The sequence below is a fragment of the Sinohyriopsis cumingii genome, chromosome 6 (assembly GCF_028554795.1).
Source record: "Sinohyriopsis cumingii isolate HCF-2022 chromosome 6, ASM2855479v2, whole genome shotgun sequence".
Taxonomy (NCBI): domain Eukaryota; kingdom Metazoa; phylum Mollusca; class Bivalvia; order Unionida; family Unionidae; genus Sinohyriopsis; species Sinohyriopsis cumingii.
Window position 1 is genome coordinate 152951008 of NC_142966.1, and position 23052 is coordinate 152974059.

Here is a 23052-nt window from a genome sequence, read left to right on the forward strand (position 1 = left end):
CTGGACAACCCAGGAGCTGAACGGGCGGCCTGACGAGTACATCACCGAATTCAGAACAGCCACATTAGCGGGTTGTATAATTTGCAGGTTATCGTGAAGAAAGCCTCCAGAAAGATGGTGCACAGATGGATGGCCGGACATGTCGAACCTGTCGACCATGTCTATGTATTAAGCGACCACACGGAATCGGTAACAAGGCACGTCCCACCGTCCATCTCACCAGGCATCAGGCTGTACCATGTCCATTTGCGTCAAGGTTTGACCAAATCGACCTTTGAAGGCACTATGCAGGAGCCATGTGCGAGGAACAAATGGCACCCACCTGTCTTGTGGTTGCAAGTCGGGTAAAATTCTCATTCAGAGCAGCCACCACGGCTGGCAACCCCGAACTCACTCGACGCTGTATCCATCAACTCTGCTCTGGGGAAGCATGAAAGCAACATCTCTGGAGAGTATTGGTGACCTAAATGACGCTAAGTCAGGGTGCGATTGAATCGTTCCACAATGCCGTATGCCCGGTGGAAGCAGGTCTCAGTGTGACTCATGCAAACGTTGCGCCTTATCAGGAACTGCTACACAGCTCCCATAAACTCATGTCGGGGTCAGCCTTAAGCAGCTTGGTCATCAGAAAGGTATCCAATTACAGATTTTCATGAGCACGTCGGCAAGCCCGAACGCCTCAAGGGATCTGCCGTTTTTTAGCAGCTAGCGGTGTCCACCATGGTAAGGATGTACTTGTTCGTATGCCGCCCAACAATAACTTGCGGCGGAAACAAGACATCGGCCTAGTGCACCTCGATGAAGCCGAAGCGCTAGAATTCGGACAGGCGATGTGCTAATGCGACGGCAGATCACTCTGTCACACTTTCTGTATTTTAGCCACCCATTTCAGCTGAGGTTTTTGTCCACTGTAGGCCCATGGATGGAGGTCGTTGATCAGGTCTTCGTCGACCTTTTGTTGGTCTTCGATGTAAGATTAAGCCATATTGAGGTGGTTCAGATTGAATTAGTAGATATGGTAAAGTCTTTGTGGCTGATATGAAGGCCCGTGTTAATGTCTGGTCACGGTCGATCAAGCTCAGAGTGCTGAGCGTTCAGCTTGCCTCTCCAATAGGTGTATCCTGTCCTCTGCGCATGACATTTTCGCAAAAGGCATAGCAGCAAGATGACACTCAGTTGATAGGATCCTCGCCAAGCTTGGGGTGGCCGGGGACATCTAGCCGGATGTCTAATCTCATGCCCAGCACGAATAATTTGTGGCGGGGTAGGTGCAGATCTCAAAGATTCTTAACCTAGGGTAGACACGGCAGCTTCCCCAGTCTAGCTGGGATGTCGTCTCCATAATTCTCCACTGCGGAGGCCATTCCAAGGTCCGATCTATAATCGTGGACATGTTTGTCCCTCAGATCGCGCAGATTACCACTGGTTAGGAGTACCATAAGGCCGACGAACGTTTTGGTCTTTTGCTTGCAGATCAGACAGATCGTGGGTATTTGGAAGGTGCACGGGACATCAAATAGCATTATGTTGATTTCTTGGCCATGTCGCTATCTGACCGCGTCCACACGCTGTTGATCGGGACGACAGGCAGCTGGAAGACATTGGTGCTGCCAACCTTCAAACCTTCTGACGCGTTGGATGAAACGCAACAAGCTGTACGTGTTAGCACTACGTGTCGGCGACCAGATACGTTATGACGAGCTGCAACAAATCAGCAACATATGCCGGTGAAGAGCAGGCTGCACTGCTGTATGCGACTGCAGGCCGCGAAGCTAAACGCTATCGAAGATCATATGTTGTTTATTTCCGGCGTCGACGAGGCTAGAGCTCCGATGACATGGACTGCGGCAAAGAAAACACACCATTGTTTACGAAGACGTGTTGCTGGATGGTTAGAAAAACCCCACCAACCTCTTAAGATGAGGAGACACCAAACTGCTGGCCTGCTGTACCTGGCCCAACATACACCCATGATCCACGACAACCCCAATATGGACGTCCTCTTTTGCAGGACCAAAGCCCACTGCCTTTGGATTGTACACTCAATACTATACACTGTACTATTATTTGTCACAGTGTTGCAATTGCTGCTGTTCAAATATGAAAAGATAATATGTGTTATTTGGATCTCGAAATATTTCCCATAAAGCAATGTTTTCCTCCATGTCCTGAGGTCAGGCATTGTCAAATTGCTTCACCAATGTCCTCCTTACTCAGTGGATCAACAGTGTTTATGTTGGTTAGCTTCTTAAGTGTCTTTATTTAAACCATTTATCTTTACAATTTGGATGCTGTTCATATATGCCACTTAATATGTTTAACCAGTGTTGCATTACACTAGTGTAAGTGTAATCAAGGGACAGCTCCAGCACTATTCATTAAACTTTGATTTGAGTGTGTGTGTGTTTTTGCTGAAATAACCTTTGAGCCCACTTTTCTTTTTATCTCAACTCTGCCAAAAAGCATGGATGATTTATAATCAGTTACTCAAAAGTTATCACATTTGATCCCTTTATTACTTAAAATACCTAAAGAAAACATGCATTTTGGCATAAACTCTCCAGATTACAAGAAGGTAATTAATTAAGAGCATGTTGAGTATACATGCTGGCCTTAATCCCATTATGTGGTCAAACATCAATGCACTTGTTGATATGATTGCTGAACAGTTCTGGTATCCACTTGACTAATTGTTGCGGGTTTCTGTACCTGATATAAATATCCCAAATGGTATTTTGTGCTACCTCTGGAAGAACTGCATGTATACTAAAGCCAAGTGAGTACTAATTATAGGTAATCCAGTCAGTTTGTTCCTCATTCACAGATGCCATGCTTTGCTTTGTACACAAAGTTGACAGCTTTTGATAGACATATAAGTAGACACTCTTCAAAAGGGTAAGGGGCATACATGGGGATAAATAACATTAATTTACTAGTCTTTCAACATATTGACAATAAAGTTTTGCATTTCATCAGTATGCTCTAAGTTTTCTCAGGTAAATTAGATTTACTTTTTTACAAGGAGGGGACCTTAATTTCGTACACCATTGACATCAGTTGTTTTATGCTGTGCTCAGTATTTCTGTTATTGTTATCCCCAGTGTCATGTCTTTGGGAGTACAATACCATTTCATGAAAAGGAGGTCAGTGACCTACACATTTTGTTTATAGGTACATCAGAGTATAGCTGACCACAGAGGCATATAACTTTGTGCATGGATTTATCAAAGTAAATTGCCACACTACAAAATGTTATGTTTCAGTGACTCTGAGGATCAATCTGGGTCAGTTTTGCCTTCACTATTGGCTTCTCAGCCATCACAAAAAGCACTGACAGGAATATATATTTTATTTACACATTTTAATTTTTCAATTTACATTTATGCTGAATGAATACCCAATTAAATATTTGAACAACATTTAGGACATTTAGAGAGAGAGAGAGAGAGAGAGAGAGAGAGAGAGAGAGAGAAGGAGAGGGGTGAGGGAAAGGGAGAGAGAGAGAGAAGGAGGGAAGGAGAGGGGGAGGGAGAGGGAGAGAGAGAGAGAGAGAGAGAGAGAATTTCTCAGAGCCAAAATACTGCATCTGCAAAGAGGAATTTTGGGACTACTAAAAACTAGGTTGTTCCAAGATTTATAAATTTTATATGTATGCTTTGTTATGTGCACTTTGGTACAGAAAAAAAGTTATATGACCCAATATATTTTGCCACACCAATAGTCCACTAGAGACACCATGAAAAATGTATGGGAACTGACCCAATATATTTTGCCACACCAATAATCCACTATAGACACCCTCAAAAATGTATGGGAACTAATCCAATATATTTTGCCACATCAATAATCCACTATAGACAACCTCAAAAATGTATGGGAACTGAATGATGAAAATAAAACACAAGAACAAACTGTAGATATGCATGCTTTAATGAAATGTTAAAATACAATACTGAGGTGACTGTCAGTCACAGCTTTATAAATCTGCAGAATCAAAGTGATTTTGAAGTTAAAATGTACTGAAATTACTGAAATAAATATGCAAATGCCACCCAAGTTTACTTCTGACCATCACATTTATTTAAGTTCTCAGTTATATATAAACCGATGCAAGATATCTGATACTTTATGTAATACTATTACATGTGGAAGCATAATAAAATTGAACAAATTCAAAAATGGAACAAATAAAACAAGATTTTCCCCAAATCCTAAATTATTCGAACTCAAATGATATAGTTCTGGCAGCTTACGAAAATACTTGTATGCTTTATAATAACTGTAATTAAGGCTCTCAAATGGAAATCAGCATCAAACATTTTATATTACAGTGGTTACAATATATTATGAAATAAAAGTTTTAAAACTGCAGATATTAAATTTAGGAGTAGAACAAAATCTTTTTACACTGAATTTCCAATTATAGTGCTTTTATCACAAAAAATTTAGCAAGGAAACAGACTCATCTGACATTCATCCAAAATATACCAGCAAATAAGTCTGGTGAATATATTCATATTTAAAATGTTATTATATTGTGCATGGAAGGGTTTATAATCTAATTGTCCAGCTTGAGATGGTGAGTGCAAGGTTGTAATAATTTTTCAACCACATGCCTGATTTGGATAGTGCTAATTCAGGACCAACCGATGTTTAATGAAAATGATATTCCCTTAGGAATGCCACCAGCTTTGTCAAAAGAAAAGCCCATAGTCTCATAAAAGTTAGTTTTCCACTTACTTTCACCTAACATATATAAAATATAGTCTCTCACACTTTAATGCTAGTATATACTTTCTGTAGAAAGAACAAAATTGATTAAATATTTAATTAGTTATGAGTGGTGTGAGAAGGTTATAAAGTAGGTTTCAAAAAGCAACCTTTGACATAATCAAATTTAGGCCATTAAAACTGTTAGTTTTTTTTTGTTGTAATAGCTGGCTGAGTAAGAAATTATTCTAGCTACAAAAAAATATTACATGCCTGACTGGGTTACATGGATTTTTCAAACCTTGTACAGGATTTGAAATAGACTACAAAGAGTATCAAGATGTGTGACTAAAAACACTATGGTTATATGGATTAATCTATATGAAAAACAGTCGAATGAAAAGTACAAATATAAAAATGAAACCGTATCATTAACACTATAAGGACAACGACTAGAATTTATGATACAAACAAAAATCACTAACATTCTATTGCTTCTACACACAATGCCTGATTATGAATAATTAGCAGATAATCTGTAAATACTTTACTATGAAAAAGCAAACTGTCAATAAAACACATGCAGCATGTGCTAGAAACAAGATGGTGTTGAGCTAAAATTCATAAAAAGAGTCAAAATGTGTTGCACACTGGAATTCATCAGACGAAAAAGAAAACAAAATTTTCATACTCTAACACTAGGGTTCATGATGATACATGCAGCTAGAATTGTACGATGTCAAAAGTATGTACTGAAACAACAAACTGTCATTTTAATTTTGTATTCTGAAGCTTAAGTTACCTTGGATGATATGAAACTAAAGTTTAATTTAAAAATCCTTGATGATTTGGAGCTTATAACCACAGTAAATTATTCAACTTATATTTTATATAATAGTGATACATTTTATTAGACATAAATACATTTGAAATTTACATAGTAATGTCAATGTCTGGATAAATACTGACAGAATTTTACAAGCAACCTCTGCTAACTTTGAATGATGCTGGATTAGGTACATACATGACACATTCACTAATTACATGCTTCCAGGGCCGGCATTAGGCTGATTTGGTCCAATCAGGCCCAGTACTCACAGGGCCCCCACACTAGTAATTTTTAAAAATATATCTAAAGAGAGCAAGCAGTTTTAAAGCGATGGAAAATAATTTAAGTTCAATATGATATAAAACTTGCTTAAAAGTTTATTTTTAAATGAAGTGCTCCGAGGTGGCCCTGCATGTAAAGTCCAAAAAATGATCCAAATCGGGCCCTGCATTTGCTAAGGCCATTCCTGACTGCTTCTAATTAGTAAAATAATCATTTCTCACAAACATGACACTACATATGCATTTATTTATACAGGATTGGATAGTGTCAAATAGCTTTATTATTGCACCAAAATTTGTAAAAGATTGGTCATGATAAGTGTTTGGGGCAGGTACCATTGTTTGGGGCAGGTAACATTGTTTGGGGCAGGTACCATGTTTAACAAAACATCACCTTGTTATTAAAGAACAGTTTATTAAGCTAGAAAGAAATATATCTATAAAACCTTTAAAACTGGGATCATTAACATCTAGAATGTGGAATGAAGATACCATAAATCTGGAAAATCTTCAGCCTATGATTCAAGTTGCTATCAGTAATTAGAAATTAATTGTCAAATTTATAACAAAGGATTGATTCAAACTGCATGCTACAAAAAATGTCCCTCTGTACTGTTGCCACAAGTTTACTTTGCATTCTGAAGTCTTATGATACTAAACAAAAGAAAACATCTCCAATTATAAACTGTACCCCTCCTTTTGGTCCAATTTCCATAGGAATGCTATTCAAGTCATCAAAACAACAGAATGAATATGTCGCTGAATGTAAATATCTTTAAAAGTTATGAAATATAAATCCGACTTTTAGCAACCTGAACATGCACAATTATGTGAATTGGCACAAAATTGATTGTCTGTGCAACCAGGCAGAGTCGAGTTCTGGTAAGATATGGTAAAAAGGAAGTAAAATGTTATAAAGGCAAGGTCATCAAGTGAATAGTGCCACAATCCATACATCTAAAAAAAAGCTGGTTTACAATGCTTAAAATCGGATCCAACTTAATATTTACCTTTTTCTTGATAAAAAAGCAAATACTAGTCAATTAATGATTGATACCAGTTCAAATACATCTTTTTATATAAATTAAAATATATTTAAGAATTTTAAGAAATTATTAAGTTAAATCAAAATACATGCTGATGTGGAGCAGTAATAAAACCAATGATAATTATTAAATGCATGTTACAACTTCCAAAGCTTCCCTACCAAGAAGAAAGTGTGCTATTTTCATGTAATAAAGTACAGGTACCCTAAATGCTATATGAAAATTAAGCACACACAGAACCAAACATTTTATTTACACATGGATACTATCTGCAAAGTAAGACTTAAAAGTCATTAAAAATGAGAAATTTGACTACTTTGACTATTGTCCAATTTTGGCAAGCTCAGCAATTTAAGTTAAAACTTTTAAATGGAAGCAACTCTATCTACAGACTTCTGGACATTGTAAAATCCATGTACAGAGTTCTGGACACTGCCAAATACATGTATTGAGTTCTAGACACTGCCAAATATATGTGCAGTGTTATAAACATTGCCAAATGCATGCACATAGTTATGGACATTGCCAAATACATGTAAAGAGTTCTGGACATTGCCAAATACATGTAAAGAGTTTTGGACATTGCCAAATACATGTAAAGAGTTCTGGACATTGCCAAATACATGTAAAGAGTTTTGGACACTGCCAAATACATGTAAAGAGTTCTGGACATTGCCAAATACACATACAGAGGTCTGGACATTGCTAAATACATGTTGAGTTCTAAACACTGCCAAATACATGTACAGAATTCTGGACACTGCCAAATCCAATTACAGAGTTCTGGACACTGCCAAATGCATGCAAGATTTAACTTTAAATGACTTGGTATCTATCAAATTCATATAAGGAATGAAATGTTCACAGCTATTCTAATTAAAGAAAAGATCTTCTTAGTGATAAAATAAATACTTATCAATAACTGGAGTTACTAAAATATGAAAATTACCCAGAAATTGCCATCTGATATGCTTGCCAGCAATAGCCACAACATGTTTGGTTTTCTTTCCTTCACTTTAATATACATACCAAGATGTATGATAAAATATTATATGGTATCTTGTAATAATGTGAGAGTTACTATTTACTTTAAGAAATGAGACAAGGGAAGACAACCTCTCTTTACTGAGTATTTATCTTTCTCCAAGAACACAAAAAATGGTTCTTGTGAAGTGTGTAGAAGTAAACATTTTTTAAAATAGACTCATTTTGATGGACACAATAGACAAAATAAGCAAATTTTCATTTAGTTTTAGCTTGTTTCTCTTTTTTGTGACCTATTATCAGGTATATTTGTTCCGCACTAAAAGGTAAGAAAACTACTGTAGCATCAGGACCCACAATCTAAACACCTCTGCTCATTTCCTTCAGATTTCTAACATATTATGTTCTGAGATGTTCTGATTGACAGATTTGGCAGTGAAATGTTTGTCTTGTGAAATCTTGAGGATTCCATCAAATTTCACTTCTACACACAAAAAATCCCAATGACTTTACCACATAATTGCACTTTAAAGTTTTTCCCATTGTGTATTTCTCTTTTTTTCATCTCTCCATCCAGTCCTTTACTTCTTTTTCTTGCCACCAGGAAGAGTAGAGGCCTGGTTCTGCAACTGAGCTTTCTGCTGTTGGAAAAGGTTAATATCATCCTCAAGTTTCTTTTTCCGTTCCTCAATTTTCTTCTTTTCCTCTGTATGCTGCTTCTTTAGGGCATCAAAGCGAGCATGGAGCTGGAACAAAGATAAAATTTGACCTACATTATTTTCCTCATATCAAAGGCATACATATTCTCACAGTTTTAACAGTGCAAACAATTGTATTTGGATGTTCCTATGAAGTACTAATAAGTTGAGTCAAACTGCGAACAACAATGATCCTGGTCTGCCATAGCATAATGCACCTTCAAATCAGGATGTACCTTGTTTGTTCTATTGATTACTCCTAACAAACTGCACAGACCCAGATCTGCTAGCGCATTATGCAATCTAAGTCTGTCCAGTTTGCAGTTGGACTCATATGCAAGTATATATGGTATTGATGCAAAATCTGAGACATAATATAATTGACTTAAATCTGTAAACTAGAAATATGTTCCAGAAAAACATGTGCCCTACCGCCCAGCAGTCAATTATACATGAAACACAGATGTACATATGTATATGAAACACTTTACCCAAAGTCTTTGCAGCATGAACTATCAATCACAGTGACCTATTTTGGTGGAATAATGTAATGCTTTGTATTCTGCATCTGCATACAATGCTGACTGAGAGCATGTAATAATGCTTAGGAATGATATAAAATGCAAAACAGAACCAAAGAGGCATAATACACTGTGGTTGCAGTGACCAAATATGGGTATGAAAGTGCTGTACTTGTCAAGACATACAAACACAAAGATGCATATCTATGGCCAACATTCGGCATAAAACTTACAAAAATGCAAAACTGAACGAAAGTCTATGACCTGTTTTGGAAGAAATAGTTCTGTACTGACCAAGATGCATCTACAAGGTGCATAAAACAGTTGTGAAACTGACTGAAGCAAAAAGCTTAAAATGTGATAGACAAATACTCTACAATACAGATAACTCCATATACCCCTACCACATTCTTGGCAGGCATAAACAAAGACAAAATTAATATACATTTCCAAAAGGATGTGATAGAGAATTTAACTACCAAATGGCTTGAAATTATGATAAATAAAAATGAGTTATGTTGCTAAAAGGTATTGACAGGCGAACTCATGGACAAATCTTCAAATACATTAACAATGAAAGAATTCTGAACGTTTGCCTATTTTCAACAGATTTATGGCTCTACAAGCTGGTGTCAGTTTTACCAATCGCTAAAATATTACCAGGACATAGTCCTCTTGATAAAATGTATAAATTCTGTAAAGTAACATTATCTATTTCTGGCTGCCGTTATGAACTGTGTTTATTTTTGAATAATAGTCAGCTCCAGATTGTATTTTTGTTCTTTAATGTTAAAAAATAAATGCCAGGTAACATGTGTGCCCAAAAATTACACAGAATAATCCTCTTTTGATTAAACATTGGAAACAGGCCAGACTTCCTTGATCCATGAAGTGGCACCACAAAAGTACTTGCAAACATTACTGCTTGCTTGAATTTGAAGAAGAAAAAGAAAATCACTAGTCAGAGTTTTCCACTACAACCCATAAACTGTATTTGTTTCTTCCCATCTGGGTGGACAAGACATGACAAGTTTATAACATAAACAAGCATTTATCTACTGATCAGTTTTGAAAACTTCAAGTATATGAGAAGAAAAAAAAATAGAAATGGCTTAATACTAATAAAAATGGAAAGATATGATTTCAATTTACCACGTATGTGACTGAGATGAAAGCAAACAAGCCTTGTTTGATGATGGTTGCCTTTATAGTATATATTTAAAAGTAGTAAAGGAGAGTGTGATTTGTATGAAGCTTAGACAAATAATAAAGTATGTGCCATAATGTGTATTAAATATCCTGTTCTATTATTATTGCTCTAGTTTTCCTGATTGAATTTTCATATATTCATTCAAAGCATAAGATTGTACCTTAAATAAGTTCAATGACATGAGCAGTTTCATGCCTGCTATAAGTACTCTGAAATTTTCCTGGTCTAGTCACCCAGTAGACACCAAAACTTTTTGAATACCCCCCCCCCCACTGCTAATAACAACTTAAATCACCAGATCATTCGGTTCATATTATATATGAGACAAAGAAACTCATGCACATAATATTGTGCAGAGACCCCCACCCCCCTTCTTATAAGGTCTCCCTTTATGCAGCTGAAAAGTGAGAGAATGTTTCTAGTGAGGGACCACACGGAATAGAGTAATAAAATAATATGTAACTAATTTTAAAATATTTAATATTTTCATTCTGAAATCAAATGCATGTTGTGGAATTAATGTGACAATCACTTCTAATAATGTAATTTAAAAATAATTATGAGATGTGTGTAAAATTTGGATTTTTAGCATAGCTTTAAAAAAATTCAGTCATATCACTACAATGTCTGCAGTTTACAGTGATCCCTAGCACTGGGGCATCATGCCGCAGACGAGTAGCAAGATGACCCACCCAGTCACATTATCGTGACACCAGGCCGACAAGTCCTAACACTAGCCTCTTAATGCTGAGTGCCTAGTGAAGCAGCTGTTAGTACCATTTTTAGATGTCTTTGGTAGGACTCGGCCAGGGTTTGAACCTGCAACCTCCCACATATGAGGCAGACGCTCTAACCACTTAGACCACCGGAGCAGTAAAATAATTATGAATAATCATCAATATGTCCTTACAACTGTTTTATTGATTTATCAAATCACATCCGCCACTGATGACAAACTGATACAATAGTACTTAAGAAGTTTTAGGCATAAAAATTATCAAACTTTGCATGTCTCATGCTCTCTGCAGTTTTTCTGTCTTTCTTGAGAAAATCTTGAGCTTTTGGTAATTATGTCTACTAAAACTAGTAGTACTAATGGGTACTGACGGACCTGCTCTACAATTTGCATGGCAAGGCCTTAAACATTTGCTGGAAAACCAAAGTATGAAGAAGCTAGACATTCTGGGCAATAACATCTCTAAATGATGATGTGGAATGCTGGAAGTTCCACTTATTCAAGTCTTGTCAATATTATGGCATATGATAACTCTGGCTAAAATGCAATCATCCTTTGTGAAGGATTGCTGTGGAAAGTGAGGTTATGTGGATAAGCATCTAAGGGTTAATTATTACTCTAAATGATAATGTGGAACACCTTAAATTAAATTAATTCAATGTCTCATCAATTTAAAGCTGCAAACAAAATCTGGCTGAAATCTAACAAAGCTTAGGGGTCATGCAGTTGAAACCAATGCCTGGAGATGGACAATCAGGGGACATAACTCCTGCAAATTAAGCTGTGGAACGATAAAATAAAACCAATTTAAAGTCTCATCAACATAAAGCTGCATGCCAAGTATGGTTGCAATGCAAGACAGTTTAGTAGTTATGATGCAAAAACAGAATTCCTTTGCAGAAGCAAAAAGGAGCCAAAATATCTGTAAATGATATCTTGGAATGCTGGAAATCATTAGATATTCTAATGCCAAACAAAGGTATTGCATTTGGTTTATTTTCATATTAGGTTTTGTATTTGGGTTGAAAAACAGCCAAAAAAGCAGGGTTCAGAGGGTTTGATATTAATTTGAAAGCATACTGTGCGGAAAGCATTTCCCTATAATGTGAAAAAGCTTGTTTAGTCACTTCTGCGACAAGGCTTTCACATGGGGATGTCTTAAATGCTCCCAGAGCAAGTCTTATTCCTTAATGATAAATTGGGTCAAGCATCTTCAAATGACTTTCTAGCTGAACCATAAACAACACAACTTAAGTCCAGTTTGGAGCAAATAAACATTCCATATAAACTGAAGATGACTTTTCTATCAGCACCCCAGTCAGTGTGCGCTACTACTTTAAGTAAATCTTGAGATTTCAAGCATTTAGCTTTCAAGTTCTTTGTGTGGAATGGAGGTCAGTTTTTTGGCGAAGATAATACTTAGAAATTATGTTTCCTCAACAACTGGTATAGGTGTTCCATCCAGCATGAGTTTAGGTTCATCACGGTGTCTTTGTAACTGACAGAAATGCATGCATACTGTTTTTGACTTTGAAAATTTGAAACTGTTGGCATTGGCTCAATTTTGAATCTTGAGTTATATTTTGTTGTATTTGTCTTTCAACTGTATGCATGTGCTTTGATCGGTAATATATTAAAAAATCATCAACGTATAGAGAACAATCCGCACCAGGAGCTAGACACTTGGTAATGCTATTAATTTTGATGCTGAAAAGCATTACAGATAAAATACTGCCCTGGGACACACCCATCTCTTGCTTGTACATATCTTGTTGTTGTTGTTGTTGTAGGGTTTAATGCCATTTTTCAGCACAAGATAGGCTATACATGGCGGCCAGTATTAATAGTGGAGGAGGAACCTGGAAAACCCCCAGAAAGAACCACCGACCCACGAGAAGCTACTGGCAAGCTTTCTCACATAACCACAATAGCCGAATCCGAGACTCGAACCAACGCAGACAGAGGTGAGATGGCAGTGATCCGTAACGGTGAGCACTTTAGACCACTTGGCCCCCCCCTTGTACATATCTACTGCATCAGACACCTTTTGCTGCCAATTTGTTTGCAACCTTTTTACACTGTTTGGTGATTTTGGTGGAGTATTGTTGAAGGTTGTTTGAGTCAATATTGAGTTTTTCAGAGGTTGATAGTGTGGGGTGTTTGAGCTGGATGGTGATTTAAGTGGGCTTGTTTGGGTTTGGGGGTCTTTTGTTGTTTTTGGATTGTTTTTCACTACAGTTGAGAAGGCTAGGCCAGGGAGAGAAGTTCTAGCTTGTACAAGCTTTCTCACCTCTGGATAGGGGATGTTAAAAGTGTACTTAACCCTCTGCATTTCCTTTTGCTATTTCCAGGTGTCACAATTCTTTGAATTGGCATGGTGCACCTTTCCACAACTGACACAATGCAGAGTGGCTCTACACTCCGATTCCTGATGAGAAGGGTCTCTGCATCGGCAGAAAACTTGGCTTTTCAAGCATCTGTCTTCATGATGGCTGTATTTTTGACATTTGAAGCATCAAAGGGGATTTGGTATATATATCTAAACCTTGACTTGTAAAAATCCAACTCTGACCACTTTAGGTACTGTTGGTTTATTGAAGGTGAGTATAATGGTGTTGGTGTCCTGCAGACTGTTGTTACATTTAGTACGAATTCTAAGGACTGCAGTGACACCTTCATTTTCATCCCTTTGATGGTTTCTGTGTAACTCACTCCAGCCAAGTCACGGCAACAAATGACGCCTTTTGATGTATTAAGTGATGTGTTTGTACAAAACAGGTTACTGGAATATCATGAAAAGTTAACTTTTTTGATATTTTCAGTATGTGCTTTACGTTCGCACTCTACAGGAAGACCACCTGATTTGAGTTTTTTTAAAATACTTTTGGGTTTGTCGACTAATCCAAGTATAGTCTTTTCAACTATAAATGGCAATAGTGCAGCAAGTGGTATAGCATCATCGTTGGACTGGATCACCATGAAGCGAGGAAAAGATTCCACACCACACACCTCATCTTCAGACTCTAAAATAGTTTTAGTTCTCTTTTTTGATTCAATTTTCCATTGTTTTTGTTTTCTACTTGTTTTATCACCTGTGCTCGCCCACCAGCCATGGAGTCCAACAAGGGGACACTTTTCAAGCGCCAGGGATACACAGGTGGTATACTCAGTAGGTAAGATCACCTCCTGATTGACCCATTAAGCAACTGCCTTCTAGGAAGTCTTCTGAGAGTAGGAGAAAGGAAATATAAAGGGATAGACAGAAGGGGTAACGGTGGTATCAAGAGAGATACATTTAGAAAAGATAGAGAAAGTGAGCAAGTAAATTAAGACCTCATAGGGCTTGGCGTGACCAGCCGATTAGCTGAGACTGGGCCCTCCTGACCACCCATCTAGAAGAAGGCCAAAGCAGTGAACTGCGCTGGAAAGCCTCTGCTCAACTACCAGGATCCATTCCTCACCTGACACGGGACGCAACCACGGCAAACAAGTTGCTCCTACTTAGTCGCCTTTTATGACACATAATGAGGACACATTGGGCCAATTCTACAACCCAGGACCTGCAGGGAGCATGTTCAACAAGAAAACTCAAATAATACTTCAGCACTGGTATCTTGGAGGACATGAGTAGGTGGATTAAAGTATGCCAGAGCTGAAATCTGCCGTGGATGCTCTTATTTTTCCAATATATATATGATTCTTGCCAGCAGTGTGCTTTTTCACTGCGTTCCACCACATGCCCATAGGGGCTTGTATCATTGCTTAAAATTTATTTGTCATATATGTACTATATAATATTATTATACAGTACATGTATGACAGGTAAATTGTAAGCAACGATACGTGCCCCACTGCATATTCCCAATTCTAAAATTCGATATTGTTCTACTAACATCATGACTAGCAATAATAGACTGTTATCAGTGACCATTGCTATTTAGACTAGCACTTAACGGGATAAAATTTATTTCATTCATGATTTAAGCTGATTGAGAATTTGTGAATTCGTGATTTTTTTCTGCATGTGAATCACTATCTCGAGTTGTGAAATTCACATCAAATTCGTGAGTAGGGCTGTCAAAAATCACGAAAAACCAACCCGGGTACCCGTTGCGAAATTTAACGGGTACCCGTTAGCACATGAATGACATGTACAACCGTAAACCAACTAATTGTTATCCCCATTTCTTTAATATTTTGTATGGCGATAGAGGCTAACCGTGTAATGCACTACTCGGTCTGATGTGTCCGCACCGATGTAGCTGCGAATGATCTGACCGCACGCTATTAATTAATAAATTTATTTAGAATGACCTTTGTACACAGATGGTAGGTATAATCCAACTTTTAATGATCACTGTGATCAGCCGCGTTAAATCCTTTAGAACACTCACCTTTTCTTAAAGTACAAGTCCTTGTTAGAACAGACCACGTTTATTCATCGGCTTTTGACCGCAGATTTGAATTACCCACGCATGCGTGTAAAGCAGCTTTACCACATGTCAAGAGTAATGCATTAAAACCGTCTTTGTGTGTGCATGTGTGTGTGTGTGTGTGAGTGAGAGAGAGAGAGAAGACCACAAACTGTATTCACTACACAATAATAATAATTCAAACTAGATAATATAATGTTTTCTGACCAAGAATGAAGCAATGCTCGGAGTACTATTTGCGCTCTCATTCTTATCAACGTCGATGCGATGTGTTCCAACGAGATGTTTCCGCAAAGTACTTGTGTTTCCACCTTTTGCAGAAAGCACCAGTTCACACAACTTGCAACGAGCATTATTATCATTTAGTCGTTCAGCATGCGCCCACACTTTAGAACCTTTGCCCATTACTCTTTCTTAAAAATTTATTTAAATACAAAAATAATATTACTAAGAGTCGCTATAATAACTGTTTTGTTCGACACATGAAGCTCTTCTAAAATGGCAATAACAAATAGGGCTATTATGCCCCAGTTATACCACGTGACCACGTAGTCGCAGAAGTGATATTATTTTGGAATTATAATTCTTAAGATAGTTATGACAAAAACGTAGTAGTATCGAAAGTAGAAATATCGGTATATGTATGATGGCTAACTTTCAAAATTAGCAGAGCTAGTCGACTAGAAAAACAACGAGCTGCTCAAAGATTACTTTGAGGCATTACGAAGATTTCAAGGTGTCTAGGTGATAATTGTTCATAATATAAATTGTGGGATTTCTTCGACGTGTGTTCGGAAATCAAAGGTATCCATCTGGATTTCATTAAAAGAGCACGCAATGTACCGATCATTTAGCACCCACAATCAATAGTTATCGTCTACAAAGAGGTTTATTACCTGTAGAACAATGCTATGTTTTAACCTTGGTATATAATGCCTCGGGGATAACGGTTTGTCCTGTCGCACAATGCCAATGAATTTTATTAATCCAAACAGACTCTCTGATGTATTGTTTATTTACATTAAGCAGGGATCTGGTTTCTAATTAAAGCCATAGCTGTCACACCTGTTTGAAGTGGTTGGCGAGTGTGGCGAATTTTTTTTACGGGTACCCGCGTTTACATTTCAATACCCGGGTTTTTCAATACGGTCGGGTACCCGGGTACCCGAGTACCCGTTGACAGCCCTATTCGTGAGGGTTGGCAGGTATGTTACCCCCACATCTGGATGGTGCAGGAAACAACATTAAAGGCTGAAACTCTATCCCAAATTGAGCGGATAAGAGATAAAACCCACTAACAGCTACGTGACAATGTACACACCAAATTACATCAGAATATGTTGAATGGTTTCATGGATCAACTGTAACTAAGCTGTAATTTTTATAGAAACAGGCGATTAATCTGTGAAAATTAGACCTGAAAGGAAAAAACACTTCTAAAAGACAACATGTTAAAGGCAATTCACGTACTATGTGTAAGGGTTGTAGTGCAATGATGATTACAAAAAGTGAATGGAAGGATAGATCTTTAATATAGGGCTGCAACATTCTCACACAGGACTCAAACAAGTTAAGCATAATTAATAGCAAGGTCATAATTAATAGAGTCAGTAATGTTCGTTCACCACCACAAGCTGTGTCACTATCACTATCATTTTGCTCATAAAACAGGTTTCACTGCTATTCCTCACTCTGAAACAAGTTATTTGACATTTTTTTGCAATAAAATACTGACTTCCACTGTGACAGTCCAAAATGGGTCATTTGGAATACAAAATTGCTTATGCCAAGGCATTCTGGCCATAAATAGTGAGTGGTCACTAACTGGGGATAGAGTGGGATGGAATTGGTAGAAGTTTAAGAGGGGGACCACTATGAAGTCCTTTTCTAATCTACATCTGCTGCCACAATGTTTACCCAGATCTGCCATTGTGGACCTGCAAGTCCTTTGGACCTGCAAGTCCTGTGGACCTGCAAGTCCTGTTTAAAGCTGCTTACTTAATGGAACAACATACACTACGATGTTCAAAGGAACATTCAACGTTTATGATGTATGCAGCTAGATGCTAATGATTCATGTGAAAAGATTGACAAGCTAAGGATATTACCTCTTTCTCAGACTCCTTCAGTTCAGCCTCCTTCTCCTTGACTCTGATGACAAATGTCTGCCTCATCTCATCTTCCTTCTTTTGAAGCTCTGCTAGGTGCTGGGTCCTCTTCTCTTCATATGTTTCAGACAAACTGGAAAAAAGTTATTTTATTAAAAATTGCACAAGAAGTATATCAACATGGTATACATGTGTACTCGTGATGCAGACACTTTGCACATCTGCAGCCCCAGGTTCAAATCCTGGATGTGACATGGATATGGAATTTCTTCAAAATTCTCTGGTTCCTCCCTCTCAAAGATAACATCCATCAACATTGGAGTGGTCACACCCATTGTTTAAGCCATCATATTTGTTGTATGCATATTATTCATAGAAACAAGCACATGCATGTTTCATGCCTCTTTATTAAATACACATCATTGGTTAACTCCTGGTGCTCAGCTATATCAGCCTGGGCACAATATATTTACCTTGAGTGAGCACTGGGAGATCTACCCTTAATCAGGCATGCCTGTGGTGAGGTAGTTCACAACAGAAGACAAGGTTGAGAAACTGAGTATGCATGGCAGAGTAGCAACCCCAGTCTAACATGGGCAAGATGACAGTTTACCTGAAAATCTGACAAAACTGTTCACCAAGTGTAGAATTTTCATTGCAGCATCAATACACATCATCTGATTGCAAAACATTTTATATATTGTAAAAGGTAATAAAATGATCTATAATGGGCATGTTTTCTTTTTATATTTAACACCATAATAATGGAATTATTACTTTATAATCATAAAAAGTAACAGATTTCACGCGTCATTGGAAATAAGCATTGATTGTGCCATGTTCGTGTGACACCTCTCTTCTTTGTTACAAAATGAGGATTATTAAAACTTCATGAATATTCATGAATTACTCAATCCAATCAAAAGAGATGTAAACAATTCGGTCAGTGGTTGTAGCATGTTCTTATGATATTCCTACACAAAGAAATAATCCCTCAAACTTTATGCAGATTTGACACAAAGTATGGCAATTTAAATAAACGCATCATATATCATCATATTCCAAACTTTATTCTGCTACCAAATTTATATATTGGAAACATTTATAAACAAGCTGCAAATAGCACTGAATGTGTAAAACATCTGAATCTCCCCATGTCGACATTTGTCCACCATATCTGAATTTTCTAACAGCTGATAATGATGTTAACTTTTCCACAACTGAACATGCTAAAATGATTTTTTAATAGTTTTTATTGTATTAACACTTGTTGTATGGTATAAACAGTACACAGTCGCAAAATGAACACGCAAAGCGTAGATTTTTGTCCACTATAAATAGGCTCAAGTTGTCAATGTTGTAAATATCTAAAGTGATAAAACGGTCATCAGTTTTAAAATATGTTCAACCTTATATTGATTATGTTACTGCATTTGTTTAAATTTTGTAACGGGACAGTGTCTGGTGAAATAATGATACAAAAAAATCGCATCACTATCAAACAAATGCAAAGTTTTAGGATGACAATTTTTTTTACTTTGATGAGCATAGCAAAGTAACTACTCACATGCTTAAAGTGGATTCTTAAATTCCCAATGCATTGATAACATATGATAGAATCAATACAGTGGTCCCCCTCTTGAACGGCCCACCTGACCAGCGGCCACCCGCTCCTTACAGCCAGAATCCGTTGGCACCGACGAGTTTGTGTTCAAAAGTACCCCTCACGAAAGGCCACCAAGCTAACGCGACCAGCGGCCAGCATATTAGTGCAATAATATAAAATTTACCCCTCACAAGCAGCCGCATTTTATTTGAATATGTATCCAGAACTAGTATTTTATTCATAACGTGTGTTAAGTAATCCGATTTCTGTTTCCTGATGTCAGGTTTTCGTTACTGAAAGAAGTGTTGAGTAAAGTACATGTACCACTAAGGTTAATAATATATCATCTACGCCTCACGAGAAGCCAAATTTATTCCATAAAAACCGAAAAAGACTAAAATTTTAATCCATACAAACGGGTAAGTACATGTAATCCAATTAGCCTTACTGCTGTGTTATCATAAGATGTCCGGTTTAGTCACTCTGATAATTGTTAAGATTACAATTATTGAGCAGTAGTAACAGCTGAGAAGTGGCAGTATCTATGTACAATACCCAAGTCAGCAGGAAAATGGTTTGATAGCCTTTATGGCTTCCCTTAGTAAGATGTTGAGCTTGTTCACTTTGATAATTAGTGGCTATTACTACTGATAATAATTGTCAAAATTACGAATCCTAACGGCTGCCAGGTCAAATATGCGTTATGTTAATGGTACATATCGAAGCCATTTTGGCTTCTCTCATTTAGTGTAAAGAAATGTATAAAAACAATAGGGTACCAGACTGCGACTAACGAATCACATGACAAAATCACTTCCTTTAAAAACACATGGCAATTTGTTTAGATGCATACAAAATTGTTTGATCAGTATTGTAGTTGGCAACATGAATAACTTACTACAAAAAGATCAACATGTCATCGAGGCAAAGAAAAATTCTCAGTTTAGAAGAGAAAGTGAAATTAATTCACCTGACTGAAAGGGGGGTGGGGTCGAGGATCCTTGCAGAAAACTGATGTCAGAAAGACTCAGATGAACAATATCGTGAAAGATAATGAAATAATTCTGCAGAAGTGGGAAGGTGAAATGGACGGAGAAAGGAAGATTGTTTGAGCCAGGAGACGTTTGTATCCTGATTTGAATGACAAGAAAAAGCAACAATTTTGTCAGTTGAATTGGGGTATGACGACTTTACTGCAAGTAATGGATGGTTGCACAGATTTCAAGTGCGACATAATATTAAGTGTTCTGTCCTTAGTGGAGAATCAGCTGATGTTAATAATGAAGTTGTCGAAGATTGGAACTAAAGACTAAACGATATATGCAGGGAATATGACAGCAAGGATATTTTTAATTGTGACGAGACTGGTTTGTGTTTTAGACTGTTACCAACAAAGTGACAGATGATGTGATCTGTAACATAATTATAAAGACAGTTATAAAACTATATCAATGGTTATTCATAGCATTCTTTTGAAAACGATGACGCAATTTGTTTTACATTTATTTCACAACAGGCATGTGATTTTTTACTGAAAATATTAAATGTTTTAGAATTAAATATATTTGTGACTTTCTTCATATGTATTTGCTATTCGCATTTGTCATCCCCCTCTAGAAAGGCCACCCTCATTATAAGGCCACTTCCCTGCTGCATTAAGAGTAGCCTTATAAGAGGGGGACTACTGTAATGTGATATATTTGTATTAAGTTAAATGTCATAAAAGTTGTGAAATATTTAGATGCTTTTCATTTATAAAAGAAAATATTAAAGTCAGACCACAGATATAATGAGAGCAATGAATTCAGCAGGAAAAATGCAATCAGATTATCAAATTTCATAATAATATCTCAACAGAAAAGAAAGTTATTACATTTTGTATGGAAAGAACATTTTACTTTTGTTCCATGACAGCCACATAATCTGAATACATTTATATAAGACAAAAATTCTAGAAATTTGTAAATATTTTGGAACTTTTTTTATCTAATAGAGATATTTTAAAAAATTAAACTTTTGGAATGCTGTCAAACTGATCTATATGAAGAAATCAAGTGTTTGCAGTTATTTCAATATCAGAACAATTACTGGGTATGCTAACGAGACTGAACTGAATGTCTTCCTGGATATGCAAATCATCTGAAACAGCGTTAAATTTCCTGGAAATCTGGGTTGCTACCTTGATATTTATGTCAATAAAATAAGGTTTTTCTGTGAAATGCATTTTTCCTAAATTCAAGCACTTTTCAAAGTTACAACCAAAAATTCAAGCACTTTTCAAAATTAAGTTAACCCTTGGTATATCCATAAGGCTTCAGTCCCTGTGACCAAGGCATAACAGATATGTTCCATTCCCCATAATTATCAAAGCTGGGCATCAATTGTCAGTCATTTGGGAGTGACTGACATAGAACACCAGAGTAAGGAGAACCAAATACTATGCACAAGGCAGAGGCCGATGACTGTGGTGGTTGACAATAAAATGTGCCTTCTGTTAGCACCACTGATCCAGTTAAGTTTTACTCTAATAGAGACTTCAGCAATTTTCCTGTTTATAAAACGGAAACTGATCCCTGATACCCTATGCCATATAACTGAAATGTATCTAAATGACAGGTTGTTGTTGTTGTGGGGTTTAACGCCATTTTTCAGCACACGATAGGCTATACATGGCAGCCAATAGTAATGGTGGAGGAAGAACCCAGGAAAACCCCAGAATGAACCACTGACCCACGAGAAGCTGATGGCAAGCTTTCTCAGATACCCACATTGGCTGAATCCAAGACTCGAACCAGCACAGACAGAGGTAAGATGGCAGTGATCCGTAATGGAGAGCGCTTCAGACCACTCGACCACTTGGGGCCCCCTAAATGACAGGTACTGCAGCAGCAACCAATAAGTAGTAATGACCAACTTTTCAACCCTATGACTGTACTCAGCACACATGTATATGGCTACATTCCATATAAACACGTAAGGACTAGTCTCCTTACACAAAGTGCAATAAAATTACACAAGATTTAATTCAATAAAGAAATTTTTTTGTTCTTTTAACAATTTAAGATGTGAAAAGACAATTGCTAGAAATACCTTATTTCTTGCAATCCTGATATATTAGTGACAAAATAAGTGAAAAATCAACGTCTAGAAGTTCTGATAACAAAAAGCAGCATATGATAATATGGTCATATTTATTCATGACTTGCCAGAACTCTTCCATGACAAGTTTATCTTGTACCAAATTTTAGTAAATTTCTATTTAAGTAAGCGTAATCACTGCATCTTCACGTATTAAAATATTTACAATGTTTAAATATTTACAATGCTTTTTTTTATCCTAGCCTAATCCCTTAAGAGATATTATACAAAATGATCTGATATTTAGAAGCTAGCAAACCAAGATACATTGAAGAAAGAAAAAAAAAACGATGTATTTTATTCTAAACCATCAGAAAAACTCATTTGATACAAAGCAGTGAGTCCGTCATGTTATGATGAATTCATACCCCATTTCAAACAAGTTCTTTTATCTGACTACAAACAAAGCACAAAACATTCCCTCCCAGTTGACTGACAAAGTATCAATTGCCCATGCTTCTGAGTTTGGAAAAGGGGAAACAATGGTGTGCACCACTGACGGTAATCCCATAGCAAAGATCCAGTGATTCTGCCCCTCCCTGTTTGAACAGTTATTTGACCACCACCGAATTGTCTGACATTATGGCTGTTCTACCCAAATGTTTGGAGGCACTGAGAATGGCTTTCATTTCCAGGAGGCTGATGTGAAAAACCATTAACTTAAGTTTCCACAAGTTTCCACTTGCAACTAATCATTGTAAAGTCCAGAAAAAAGTGTGCATCCTAACCCCAAAAACTGGCATCTGTATGTA

At 37.0% G+C, this 23052-nt stretch overlaps 1 protein-coding gene across 1 annotated transcript in view; it reads right to left on the reverse strand.

The window, feature by feature from the left end:
- Positions 1 to 3912: 3912 nt before the first annotated feature.
- LOC149798286 (septin-2-like) overlaps positions 3913 to 23052 on the reverse strand; it is a 48108-nt gene continuing 28968 nt past the window's right edge. Inside the window, exons 10-11 of the mRNA XM_089963433.1 lie at positions 17557 to 17689; positions 3913 to 8596 (exon numbers count right to left, since the gene is read on the reverse strand). Coding sequence (XP_089819559.1) covers positions 8432 to 8596; positions 17557 to 17689 — 298 coding nt within the window. The 3' untranslated portion in view covers positions 3913 to 8431. The remainder of the gene's footprint in view (positions 8597 to 17556; positions 17690 to 23052) is intronic.